The sequence below is a fragment of the Trypanosoma cruzi genome, genomic scaffold, assembly GCF_000209065.1.
Source record: "Trypanosoma cruzi strain CL Brener 1047053516725 genomic scaffold, whole genome shotgun sequence".
Classification (NCBI taxonomy): domain Eukaryota; phylum Euglenozoa; class Kinetoplastea; order Trypanosomatida; family Trypanosomatidae; genus Trypanosoma; species Trypanosoma cruzi.
The window spans coordinates 781,912-795,003 of NW_001849575.1; the positions used below are offsets into that span (position 1 = coordinate 781,912).

A 13,092-nucleotide genomic window follows, 5' to 3' on the forward strand; every position below is an offset into this window, starting at 1 on the left:
AATATTCATCACAAAAACACTTCAGTTGCCTTTTGGCCTTCGTTCATATTCAGCGCACACCACTTCATACAGGCCCGGACGCCACCACCGCAGCAGCAGCATCACACGCAAAAATAAGTGCAGTGGATGGAATAATGCAAGCAACCATTTATTTGTGTTTCTGTTTGAATGCTGGCAGATGTCTGCATGCGTTGTTTTGTTTTTGCGGAGGGCAAACCTTCATGCCTGGGTCGTGTGTTGGGGATTTCTGCAGGGTGCTCAATTATTATTTTTCTTTCCTCTTGTGAATGTTTCTTGTGTTGGTGCAGCCAATAATTCGGTTTGTGTTGTTCCTGCCCTTCGCTGGTAAAGTGTTGCAATAGATGTTTGTTTTTCCTTTCGTCGCTGTGGCTCCTGATTCCTCACCGTTTATTGCGGTGGGAATGAAAATATGTGAGTGGACTCCCACACACCAGAACGCACCTTCGCTCCTATTTATTGCTGCATGGAAGGGCATGTGTGTTTGGTGGTGTCTCGTCCATATATTTTGTGGGTGTACATTCCCCTGCAGGCTGAGGGCGGGATGACGCTCCGTCGCGGTGCACTTCCCTCGCATGCCGCCCACTGTGATTCATCATGCGTCGCCCCCTCACATATTCCGTGGTGCCACACCGCTGATATTATTGCAGCCGCTGTGATTCCGCGTATTTCACGCATTTGGTTGTGCCACAATACATCCGCTCGTGTGGCCGCCGCATCCAAACAGCGGTGCCCAACACCGTGAGCGGCAGTCCACATCCCTGCATGTCCCAACGCAGTGGTGCTTGACTGTCAGCCAGGCGTCAGACAACAAGAGAGTCTTGTGCTGGCAGTACAACACACGGAGCTGCAGTGAATGACTCGGGCGGGGACGCATCTATTTGTCGCAAAGCAGTGAAAAGGAGTCGGGCAAAATAATGCCGGCTGCACTTACGACACCACATCCACAGCCAAAGCATGCGACGTGATGTGTGTTTCACTGTTGCTGTGAAATGCCTGCAGACGACGTCACTAGTGGAGGCATGCCACCCATGATCAGCGGACAGACAATAATCGGCATTGGAGGCTACAAAAGGCAGCAACGACGCCAGCAGCAGGAGCAGATCCCCCTCTTCCTCCGTTGCCTCCGAGAAGTAAATATTACACCAGCCACAGCTGACTGTGCCATCGTGACACTCTATGCACGTCGTGGCTGCGTCAACACATCCTGTTCCCTGCAGCGCCCCAAAAGATGACTCACTCCGTCCACTAAGTGCATCGGTGTGGGCCGTGCCTGGGCTGTTCGTGAGGGCCACAACGATGTGAGGGTCACCGAGTCGCAGCATGTTTGTTGTGACGTTGTTGCATGGCACACACACACACACACGCAGCGCCTGCATCCCTCCCTTTTGTGTCCGCTCTCTTCCGGAGTGGCCACACACCCGAGCAGCAAAATCACTTCAGCCTCGACGATCCAAAGTCAACACCGACATCCCTCGCGACGCAAAGATCTCAGTTGCCAGCACGGGCTTCCTGCCGCTCTGCCATCGACGCCGAAACACGGCACAGTGCACGCACCTATTTTCCTCGTGTGCTGTCAGCCGTTTGTTTCACACATTCTTCGATGGGCTGACGTCCGCAAAAGCACGCCACAAAAGGCCACTGTGATCGCACACGCTCTTGCGATGAGCGTCTGTGTGTGCATGGATCCGCTGCTCACACGTGCTGGCAGGCAGCCTGCAGCCGGTGCCCTCGTGCCAGTTCATCGGCTCCAGCACGGAAAAGAGAAAATGGCCCATTCCCGATGCACTCATTCCCAGCAGCAGCACCAACACGCTGGTCGCCAGCCGTCATTCCTCAGCACATTCAGGAATGCTGAAAAGTGACGTGGAGCTGTCAGCCAGCAATGCCACAATCCCCGCACACATGTCGGCTCCACCAGAGAAGACAAACAAATCACAAACAACACCCTCCACGTGTCATCCGAACATCATTCCGACACACCGCGATGCGCCAAACAGAAGTATTCGTCACCCCAATGCACCTCCCCACACAATCACATAGTCCATGCACCACGCACGGCAGCAGCCCACACGCGGTCAAACAAATGTTCTTCGGATCAGTGTTGTCCACGTGCTGCGGTGGGAAGTAAACAAAAGAGACGAGCGGCCAAACCCCAAAAGAGTGCAACGACTGGCCGCAACTCAACGGAACGCAGCCACTCAAATGAATTCAGTCCTGATGTGCTCAACCTCCCACCTTTTCCCACAAAAGCTGCAAAAGATTGAAAACAAACGCACCGTCCAATGAATTCTTTGTGCAACACCAAAAGAAGCCGCAGTGCCTTATGCTGTCCTCACAGTCCGTTGATGACGCCTGGATGCGGATGGTCACCCATCGGTTCTCACAAACGACGCTGCACACCCGCGACGCATCCTGCGCTCTGAGACACGCGTCCCTCACTATCACCAAAGACGCCCACGCACCGTCTGTACGCAACAAATCGTCAAGGAACGAAGGATGCGTCAGGCTGACAGCAAGACATCCGCCGACAAATCACATCGCAGAGATCATCAACAGCAACACCAGCAGCGATGCAGGCAGCAGAGTAAAGTGGATAAACTGACGCATGGCGTGTGTCAAAAAAAAAAAAAAAACAATTCATTAGCGTGACAAGGGTACAAGAGACTGACACTCTCTCAACAAGGGAGAAACAATATAAGAATACACAAAGACAATTTTAGGCGTCCGCAGTCAAAGCAAGCGACAGATAAAAAAGCATAAAAAAGGTGCACTCAACCACAACACAAGTAAAACAATAAAAGAAAAAAACAAAGCCGAAGCGTGGGACGACCAGCGCACGCACACTCTCATTGCTCCCGTAAAGCAAAACACACACACAGGGAGAGAGAGAGAGGTCGCCCACTCAATGCAATGGAAACAAAACAAAAACAGTTACGGTGCTGCGCCCATGCAGCCAGGCAGGACGGCAGCGGTGCGTGTGGTGCAGGAGAGAGCACCAACGGGCCTGCATGGGTGTGCATGCATATATACAATGGGCACATTATGTGTGTGCCTCGTGGGGTGAGGTGAGGGCGAGAGTCCATGCAAGGGGACACACACAGAGAGAGAGTGAAGGACGAGTGTGTGTGCGGGCGGTGCACGGCTCTCTCTCCCTCACTCTCACGCGGCCACCACCGCAGCCGCACACGCAACAACAATAAGAAGAAAAAGAGGAGAGGTGGTGTGGGGTATCGCGGTGCCGCCGTCACTATTTTGTGTATTCGTCGTATCAGTTGTGTTGGCGGTTACTGTCGTTGCTTTTGTATCTTCCCCAGTCCCTTCTGAGCCTTCGTCTTGGCGGCTTTGTGATGTAGCGGCAGTGTCAGGCGGCGGAACATTTTTTTTATCTTCACTCATGGTGTCTTCGCCATCCTGTTCGCGGGAATCAAGACCTTCTTCTTGAGCTGGTGAAGGATTTCCTCCCGCAATTCCCGCAGGCAGTGTTTGCTCCCTGTTAACTGTTTTGAGTGGACTCTCTACTGCAGGTGTATTTTCGTCAGTCTCATTTTTTTTTTTCTATCTTCGTTTGCGTAGGATTGGCATTTGATTCCTGACTGTCGGAATGAGAAATGTCCCCTGCAGGTGCAATTGACTGGTGATTTTCCTGATCACTCCCACTCATATTATTTTCCCTGGAACCTGTGTCTGGTGCAGCTTTTCCTCCTTTAACACCCTGCTTTCCTATTGGTTTTTCTTCTTCATCTTCCGTCCCTTTATCATCATCATCATCATCTTCTTCATCTTTCCTTGTGGTTGTGGAAGGTACTGTCTCTGCAACACCTGGCACTGCGCCTTGTAAGTCTTGCGTGCCTTCTGGGGACTTTTCAGGTGCTTCTGATTCCGGCAGATGTTCAGCACTCCCAAGACCCGCCGTTTCTTCCTCGTTCATTTCGGCACCGCCTCCACCGGCAGCGCACCACAGCACGCAGAGGGCACACACCAGCAGCACACGGCCAGTCATCATCGCCATCACTCCTGTCAATTGCGTGCAGCCTTCAGCACAAACTAACTCCCCGTCAACGCAGAGCAAAAGCAAAGGAGAGACAAGTCACACAGCCACCGCACGCACAGTCACAAATGACAATGCACGCACCATTAGGCAGTTGGAATCAGTACAATTGCAGAACTCACACACAGCCCTGCAAACCAGAAGTTAAAAATGCAGTAGAAAAGAACAACAACATAGTTGAGAGTCCGGCATGACTCCCAAAAAGTAATAAAAAAACGATCAGGCACGACTTTTATTTTATGTGCCAAGCAGCAAAATGTAAACGACCACTGGTTTGTGTATACGTAATGCATGGACTGAATAAATCAAAAAAAAAAAGATCGTACTGTTCCGTGAGCCCACACAACTCCCCTCACACTTCATTGCGGCATCCGGCCTGTCTCTCCAATCCTCATTTCGTGCATTCCGTGGGACGCACAGCAATGAGGCCGGCACCGCGTGTGGGCAACAGAAGGAAACAAAAGAGGGAGAAGCACGTCACTCATGACAAAGTACAGCAAACGACCATTGGCAGAAAAACACAGGGATGCTGATTATTCCAATAGGACAAAAGCAGCAAAAATAAATAAATAAAAGAAAATAAAAAAACTTAAATTAGTGACAAAACTCAGTGGGTAATGCTGGCAAGCTGCACAGTTATTGTTCCACGAAAACCGCAATTCCACCCTCCCTCACACTTCAGCAGAGTGCCGCAGTGCCCCACAGTCCCAGAAGCAGAAGCAACAACACCCGAGACACACACCCATGCACGGTGATGTCACGAATTTCAGCCATGGCCAACAAATCCGTGAAATGCCCGTACTCAAGCAAAAGGTCCTCCAGGCTTTTTTCTGCGCTGCGCTCCGATGGGATCTCTGGTTTCCCAGACGTTGTGCGCAAATAATCCTGTGCGGCATCACCGCCGCCCGACACGTTATCACTCGTTCAACATTTGCTAGGGCTGTGCTGGGCTCAGGCGTGGCTGTTGTACCATCCAGAGGCATTAGATCGCTGTTGCTGAGTGAATCGGGGTCGCTGTCCGTGCCCACGGCGGTGCGGGCATACGTGTCCTATTCATGGTCAACGTCTTGTTAGTCGCTGGCAACTGTGTTGGCGGTGGACGGCTTGTCGTCTCTCGCTGAGCGTGCGTCTGGATCCGCCGCGCTGCCACTTGACTCCCCGGACAGCGGAGCTCCCTGTGGGGCCTCACCGCGCAGCTGCTTGCAGCCTTGCATGCTCCTGCCAAGCGGAGTGTCCTGTCACTCAGCATGGCCACAGAAAGTTTTCAGTTCCCCGCCTGGCGGCAGCATCCCAATCGCCCACACGAGTTCCTGCCGCCACAGACTCCCTCTCGGCGATGGAGGCGCTCCGCCTTGGCTCGCTGGCGGTGCACGACGACGTCACCGAGGAGATTTGCACCGTGCCGCTTTCACTGGCGGATCAAGGTCGCACTGTTGGCTTCACATTTTCCTCATGGCACTGCGGAATCCCGCGCAACGTGACAGCGGACGCTGATGCCATCATAGCGCGATCCCTCCCGCAGGACTGCGTCAATGCCTGGCACGTGGGCTTCCTTACTGCAGTCAGGCGACGGAACCGGAAGGACGTCCATGAGGAAAAGGAAGGCGCACACACCGCGTGACAGGCGTTTTTCGGTGTGGCGAGGACTCTGTTCCTGGGACGACCCGGACATCGAGCCCCGAGTGGCGGCACCGCACACAGGTGCGATGCGACTCCTGCCCGCTCTTCGACAGGCCTGCACGCGCCCTGCATATCATAAGTAACTCCCTGTGTCGGTGGCGCCGCCCCTCTTTACTGAGGAGAAGGTCCTGCCTCTGCCTCCGCCGGAACCTCTTCCAGACGTGAGCACCGCAACTTCTTTCCGACCAGCGAGCGGCGGATTGAAGTCGTCCTGCCCAAACTGCGGCAGAGTGTGCTCGTCCGTCCACAATATGAGGGCACATTCTCGACGTGCTTGGCCTGGCGTTCCGATAGTTGGAGAGGGCCTCAACTTTGCATGCCGCAATGGCTCCACCGTCTTCTTAACAGACGCCTCGCGCGCAGGTTGCCACCGAAGTCGCCAAGAATACTGGCAGACAGGACACGCAGGAAGCACAAGCGCGGGCATTCGAGATGGACCGGGCTCTTCCGCCACTGCCTCATCACAGACGCCGAGTGCTGCTGATCCCCGACGGGACACGGGACACTCCACTTCATCCACCGTGGTAATGCCCCGTCGTTGAGAATATGGACTGCGACTGTTTGGGACCGCCTCAGCCGCACGACGGTCCGTTTGCGAAGGAATACTTACCACTTTATTGCTGACGGCCCTTGCGCTACCCATTGCTGTCACAAAATAAATTAAAGAGGAGAAAATGCATCTTTTCGCAATAAATATTGGCTGCACTTCCCGTGGACCAACAATTCACGTGGTGTGCGGGGATCTCTCCTTTTTAATTGTTACTTTGCTTTTGTGTTGCTGTGTGCGCTGCACCTCCTCTTGTGTGTGTGCGTACACTCCGTGAGGGGTGCAGACACGACGGACCGCTCTCGCCGTATGTGCATGCGGTGGAGCCTTGTGTGCCGCTCCTGTTTGCTTCTCCCTCTTCCACCTGTGTGTTGGTGCTGCGGCAGAGCTGTGTGTGTGTGTGTGCCTGTTGCCGTGGATTGGAGTGTGTGTCGTGCGTGGTGTGCGGCGTACGGTGCATGCCTGGCTGCTGCCCTCTCCTCATGTGGTGTGCCCTCTGTGTGTGTCTGCCGCACCTCTCGTCTCCCCTGTTGCTCTCCATGTCCCTCACTGTGCAGATCAGCTCCACACCACTGAACGACCACACTCACGATGATGACGTGCCGTCTGCTGTGCGCCCTGTTGGTGCTCGCCCTGTGCTGCTGCCCGTCCGTGTGCGTGACAGGGAGTGAAGTTGCAACTGGTAAATCTGTAAAAGATTCCGTTCCAACGAAGTCTAAGCCAGACGAACAAAAGCAGGTAACGGGTCCGCCAAGTACAACTCCTTCTCCACCAAAGAATAACGATGAAGGGAGAGGGACGGAACAGTCACATACAACGGGTACAATAACCAAAACGCCACAGTCACAAAATACTTCCAATATTACACAGGATCAAGATGGTGGGAAGTCTAATGAACAGACAGAACATACGAACGCCGTTACGGCAAATGAACAAAAGAAGGCTGCCGCACCAACAACGACCACCACGAGTACAACACAGGCGCCAACCACCACAACGACCACACAGGCACCTATTAATAAGGCCACAACTACAGAGGCGCCAACCACGACGACCACCCGCACACCGTCACGTCTTCGCGAAATCGACGGCAGCCTCAGCAGCTCTGCGTGGGTGTGTGCCCCGCTGCTGCTCGCCGTATCCGCGCTGGCGTACACCACTCTGGGCTGAAGAGGTGTGTATGCGGGCTGTGCGTGCCAGCACTCAACCACGGGTATTTGTGCGCGTGTCCACTGTGTTCCAATGTAAATAAATAAGAGAAAATTATGATTGTGTTTTGCTTCATTTGCTTCTGCTGCCCTGCTGTGTGCTCCACGTTGCTGCTCCATGTATCCGTCACGTTGAACGCATCCCAGACACACTCATATGCACCACAAGCAAACAACTGTTTGGGTGGACGCATGTTTGCATGTGGATGCATGCACAATGGCGCCATACTGTGCAGCTCCTTTTATTAAAGTTTTTTGTTGCTTTTTTACTTTTGTTTTTAATTGTTTTTTTTTCTTGCTGATTAATTACTGCAGGACTGTGTTTGTGTGCCTTTTTTGCCCTTTCACTGATTTCAACTGCCTCATGGTGTGTTTGTTGCTGCTGGTGGGCCGCCATTTGTTACTGTACGTGGCTGTGTGACTTGTCTCTTCCCTTTTGCTTTTTGCTCTGCGTTGACGGGGAGTTAGTTTGTGCTGAAGGCTGCACGTAAGTGACAGGAGTGATGGCGATGATGATGACTGGCCGTGTGCTGCTGGTGTGTGCCCTCTGCGTGCTGTGGTGCGGTGCTGGCGGTAGATGTGACGAGGACAAGGCAGGCTCTGGGATTGATGCTGAACTTCCACCTGCACCAGTACCTCTTGAAACGTCTCAACAAGACCCCCAAGACTTAAAAAATGGAGTACCAGGTGTTAAGGGAACTGCATCACTCGCATCTTTCCCTCCTAAAGATGGTGATGCAGATGGAGAGACGGAGGATCAAGAAGAAAGTAAAGAAGGTCAGAGTAGTGAAAAAGGAAATGTTGCACTTGGCTCAGATTCCAGGGAAAGGAATTTAATTGGCAGCGGGCAGGAAACAGGCCAGTCAATTGCACCTGCAGGTGACATTTCTCCTTCTGGCAGTAAGGAATCAAAAGCCAATCCTACGCAAACGGAGATTGAAGGAAACAAGAGCGCAGACAAAAATTCACCATCAGCAGAGAAAGCACTCACAACAGTTAACGGAGAGAACACACTGCCTGGGGAAATTGCGGAAGGAAATCTTCCATCACCTCCAGAAGAAGATGTTGCTTCCCGAGAACAGGATGGCGAAGACACCACGAGTGAAGGCGAAAAAAATGTTCCGCCGCCTGAGACCGCAGCCACACCACAAAGCCACCGAGACAAAGGCTCAGAAGGGACTGGGGAAGATGCAAAAGCAACGACAGTAACCGCCAACACAACTGATACGAAGACAAAGATTGCCGACAGTGACGGCAGCACCGCGGTCTCCAACACCACCTCCCCTCTTTTGCTTCTTCTTGTTGTTGCGTGTGCGGCTGCTGCTGCGGTGGTGGCCGCGTGAGAGTGAGGGAGAGAGAGCCGTGCACCGCCCGCACACACACTCGTCCTTCTCTCTCTCTGTGTGTGTTCCCTTGCATGGACTCTTGCCCTCACCTCATCCCACGAAGCACACACATAATGTGCCCATTGTATATATGAATGCACACCCATGCAGGCCCGTTGGTGCTCTCTTTTGCACCACACGCACCGCTGCCGTCCTGCCTGGCTGCATGGGCGGAGCACCGTAACTGTTTTGTTTTTGTTTCCATTGCATTGAGTGGGCGACCTCTCTCTCTCTCTCTCTCCCTGTGTGTGTTTTGCTTTACGGGAGCAATGAGAGTGTGTGCGCTGGTCGTCCCACGCTTGTTTTTTTTTATTGTTTTATTGCTTTGTGGTTGCGCACTTACACTCCGCCTTTTTGATCGGCGGCATGTTTTGACTGCGATCACTTTAATCCTCCCTTGTTATTCCCATATTGTTTTTCTTGTTGCTGAGGAAGGTGTCAGCCTTTCGTGACCTTGCCAAGCCACTCAGTGTTTCTTTCCACGTGTGCCATGCGCCATTTTATCCACGTTGCCCGCGGCCAGCAGCACTGCTTCTTCAGCTTGTGATGATGTTTGTGATGTGATTTGCCAGTTGGTGCTTTTGTTTCACCTTGACGTATCCTTTTTCTTTTGACGCCGCGATACGTCCGACGGCGCGTGGTTGATTCTCCTGACGGTGAGGGACATGCCTCTCAGAGCGCAGGACGCATTGCGGGTGTGCAGCGGCGTCTGGAAGGGCCCATGGGTGACCTTCCGCATTAAGAAGTCAACAACGGACCCGTGTGGCAGCAGGAGGCACTGCGGCTTTTCCCGGTCTTGCAAAGTGAATTTGTTTGACGGCGCGTTTGGCAGTAAGAATGGTGTTTTGACCTTTGCGCACAGTAACATCCTTGCCGAGGAAGCTGTCCCTGCTGCTGTGTAACTGCATGCGAATCGTCTGCTCGTCTAGCCAATGGAGGGTCCGTTGATTGTGCCCACATTTGCCACGGGCAGCGTTTGCAGTTTGTTCACGGTGCCTGACGGGCATCGTTCCGCTGTTGTTGCCAATTCTGTCATAGCGCAGTGCGTGGCTGCTGTGCTGGGTGGTGTGTGGGCACTGCCGTGCGTCACGCTGGAGGATGGCCGTCCAGTCGCTGGCGCCATGCACTTTGCCTGTCAGTTTCATTTCCCGGCCGTTTCATTTCACGGACGCATCGCCACCCGCATCGCCGCGCACCTGTTGGCCCATGCTGTCGGGTTCAACTGCCCGCACTTGGCAGGCCGCAGCATGGTGAGGCATGTTGTCGGTGTGCGTGTCAGGGCGCTGTTGGTGGTGGTGCACTCGACGAATGCCGCGATGTCTGCGAGGGAGCACCACGACTGCGACGACATTGATGGCATGGAACTGCAGGATGGCGATGGGGACGGGAGGACGCTGGAGTCGCACTGGTCGCGGCGCCACGCGAGCGATGAGTGGATTGCACCGATTGGGGGTGCCGGCGACTGCACGGAGCTGACGCTGGCCGCATCGGCTTACCTGGGCTGCTTTATAGTGAACTGGTAGATGGCGGAGCCGACGCGTTGGTGGAGGGATCCAGGCTGTGAGCTGCTGCAGAGGAAGTGCTCCGCACTGAACACGAGTGAATATTGCTACATGCTTTGCGACGTGGGTGTCCCTGTCAAACGCTGTGCGTCGGATCGGTATTCCCGCGGTTGGTATCTGGGGAGCATCCATGAGATGTCAGCAAAACACTCGATGGGCCGTTGCCCCATCACTGATCCCGCACTGGATGTGAAGGATGTTGAGGCTGTTATTTGGAGGGGAGAATATTTGTCTGCGATGCCTGGGGATGAGCCCTCTTCTTGGTGTCTGGACACGCTTCCCAACAACACGACGGATGCAAGGAACCCGGAGGAGACACATCTCAGTGCTGCAGCGCATGCGGCATTGCGGTGCCTCGGCATGCAGGTGCATCTGGAAGTGGCTGAAAAGGGTAACATCCGTAGAGCCCCATGCACGGACGGGGCGACGATTGCGTGGGCTGCTCGACCCTACGATGAGGGACCGTTATTTGCCGTGACCACGCGCAGGTGTGCACGATATCCGCCACCAGCGGTAGCCTACTTCCAGTGGTTCCGTGGGACGGTGAGGAGAGAGCATGTGGAGCAGGACGGTTTCACCGGCATCTACTGAACAAGGATTACCAGGGGCATCTGTCCCCGTTACGGAGAGCATTGAGACCGGCCGCGGCACACCACCGAAGGATGTAGACACGACTGCTCCCCAGAAGCATCCGTCGCCAGAGGAGAAAGAAGTCGCCCCAGATGCCACGACGGCAACGGAGTGATTTCGCCCAGCGACACCGCGGGTGCGCCGCAGGAGGCGGAGAAGAAGAGCGATGTTCCGGACAGCGACGATGTGGCCGCCGATGTTGTGACGTCTGTGGTGGGACAATCCAACAGGAGATGAGGCTGTGAGCGACAAGGTCGGTGGCGGTGCCGCAGCCACGGGACCCAAGAGCCCTGATGCCGCTGATGACGCGCAAGGTGCCGTGGACCCTCCGCCGAGGGAGGATGATGCAGCGGTGGGGCGCGGGGATTGGGAGGCAGATATGAAGTACGCCTCGCCTTCGATCCACGGCAATAACACTGCTGCTGCTGCTTTTCCCTGTCCGCTGCCGCCGCCGTGCCAAAGCTCCATTGGGTGGCTGCATGGATGCCGCTGCACGACGAGGCGACTGCGGTTGCGTCCTGCGTGGTCCGCACTCAGCAGTGGTTGCAAGAGAGAAAAGCCCATATCAATTGGCATGTCCCTCACAGTACATACATTTATGTGCCCTGCTTGTCTGTATAATTTTTACCGGGGAAATGCTGTATGCATTCTTTCTCTTTTGTGTTGGTTGCTAATGTGGCGTCACCACGCGTGTTTTCAATGAGTTTAGGAACAACAACTTGTTTGACTTTTTCTGAAGGATACTGTGGGGCGTTTGTGTGCGTGTGCGAGGGATTTGTGTGGTTTTGACCCCATTATTTTTATTTATTTGCTTTGGCATTGTGTAATGATACTTCGCTTCTCCCATTATTTATGTTTTGGTGTGTGCGGTAAATGAATTGTGTGAAATAGCAAAACATCGCTGCGTGGCGTCTTGCTGTCCTGTGGTGTGCTTGCTGTTGCGGTGGCATAGTGTGGTGCTCGTTGTATTACTCCTGTTGCGTTCTTTTCTGAAGTGTTGCTAGGGCACCGGGAGTGGATGCCTGTGGACGCACACCGTGCATTATGCGTGGCATTGGTGGGAGGGGAGACTGACATAGTTGGCGGGATTCAGTAAGTCGCATTTTTGCCCACGGACCCTGCAGCTGCACCAGTCCGAGTGGCGCTTTGCATATGGGCGTGTGGATTGGTTTCCTTTTGCGAGGCTTTTTTTACTGCTTGTCATTTTCCGCTCGGATACCGTGCCCGTGGCAGCTGCATTGGCATAAAAAGAGCCGTGTGTTTGTTTGGAGATTCCTTGATTGAGTACCTGCCTTACTTCTCTGTTATGTCAATTGACTGTTCCGTGTGCCGGCCAAACGGTTGACGTGAAGTGCTGCCGACGGAGGAGTCCACGTGACATGACGTTGCGTCGCGTGCTTTGTTGCGGGTGTGTGATTTCAGCAACAGTCGTTGGGCGGTTGCCTGTTGGGTCGTTGAGGGTAGCGTGGCGACAGGTGCGGATGGACCCGATTTTGTGCCGTGGCTGTTCGTGCGAGGAAGCCGCGGGAAGGAGGAAGGCGGCGGAGCGATGGACTCCCGAGGAATTTGGGGGCGAGCAGCCATGAAGGTTGGCGACAGGGGTATTCACTGCCCTGTGAGTTGCCGTGTGTGGTGTTTATTATTATTATTATTATTATTTGCGTGTTGGATGTGGCTGCTGTGGGGGAAGACTTTTTTTTTTGCTTTTTTTTCACGCCGGTTTGGGATCCTTTTCTGCGCCGTCATCTCTGTGTTCCTGCCGCACCGTGGCGTCCTCTTTCTTTTCCATTAGGGGCAGCTGCGTGTGGGTTTTACATGCCATGGAGTTGTGCGCCGTGCTGTCCGGTGTTTTATTGTTGCTTGTTATTCCTGCGTGCACGCGTCCCCCATGCTCATGACAACAACCCTCATGCACACGTCACTCCTTCTCCATGCTGCTGCTGCTGATGTGTGTTTGTGTTCTTCTCATCCTTCTCTCTTTGCCCCTCTCTACACTGTTTGTGCAGCCGTG

At 53.9% G+C, this 13,092-nt stretch overlaps 4 protein-coding genes and 2 pseudogenes across 4 annotated transcripts, besides 8 other annotated features; 3 read left to right on the forward strand and 3 right to left on the reverse strand.

The window, feature by feature from the left end:
- Positions 1-6,227: part of a sequence feature (areas not merged during assembly with more than two copies in the genome that could not be assigned to a particular haplotype) that runs on past the window's edge.
- Tc00.1047053506769.55 (uncharacterized protein) lies at positions 822-1,397 on the reverse strand (the record flags this gene model as incomplete). Its single annotated transcript, XM_807745.1, has 1 exon — positions 822-1,397. One exon carries the CDS (start codon positions 1,395-1,397, stop codon positions 822-824), a length of 576 nt encoding a protein of 191 aa, XP_812838.1.
- Tc00.1047053506769.60 lies at positions 3,182-4,030 on the reverse strand (annotated as a pseudogene).
- Positions 4,627-4,666: a sequence feature (AT_rich).
- On the reverse strand, positions 4,741-5,283 carry Tc00.1047053506769.65 (annotated as a pseudogene).
- Positions 6,228-6,463: a sequence feature (haploid, Esmeraldo-like haplotype).
- Positions 6,464-7,433: a sequence feature (heterozygous, Esmeraldo-like haplotype).
- Tc00.1047053506769.70 (mucin TcMUCII, putative) lies at positions 6,888-7,466 on the forward strand (the record flags this gene model as incomplete). The annotated part of the gene is made up of 1 exon (XM_807741.1): positions 6,888-7,466. The coding sequence occupies one exon, from the start codon at positions 6,888-6,890 to the stop codon at positions 7,464-7,466; it is 579 nt and encodes a 192-aa protein (XP_812834.1).
- Positions 7,434-7,988: a sequence feature (areas not merged during assembly with more than two copies in the genome that could not be assigned to a particular haplotype).
- Positions 7,989-8,861: a sequence feature (heterozygous, non-Esmeraldo-like haplotype).
- Tc00.1047053506769.80 (mucin-associated surface protein (MASP), putative) lies at positions 8,008-8,847 on the forward strand (the record flags this gene model as incomplete). Its single annotated transcript, XM_807742.1, has 1 exon — positions 8,008-8,847. One exon carries the CDS (start codon positions 8,008-8,010, stop codon positions 8,845-8,847), a length of 840 nt encoding a protein of 279 aa, XP_812835.1.
- Positions 8,862-13,092: part of a sequence feature (areas not merged during assembly with more than two copies in the genome that could not be assigned to a particular haplotype) that runs on past the window's edge.
- Positions 9,822-10,412, forward strand: Tc00.1047053506769.90 (surface protease GP63, putative; the record flags this gene model as incomplete). Its single annotated transcript, XM_807743.1, has 1 exon — positions 9,822-10,412. The coding sequence occupies one exon, from the start codon at positions 9,822-9,824 to the stop codon at positions 10,410-10,412; it is 591 nt and encodes a 196-aa protein (XP_812836.1).
- Positions 12,718-12,740: a microsatellite.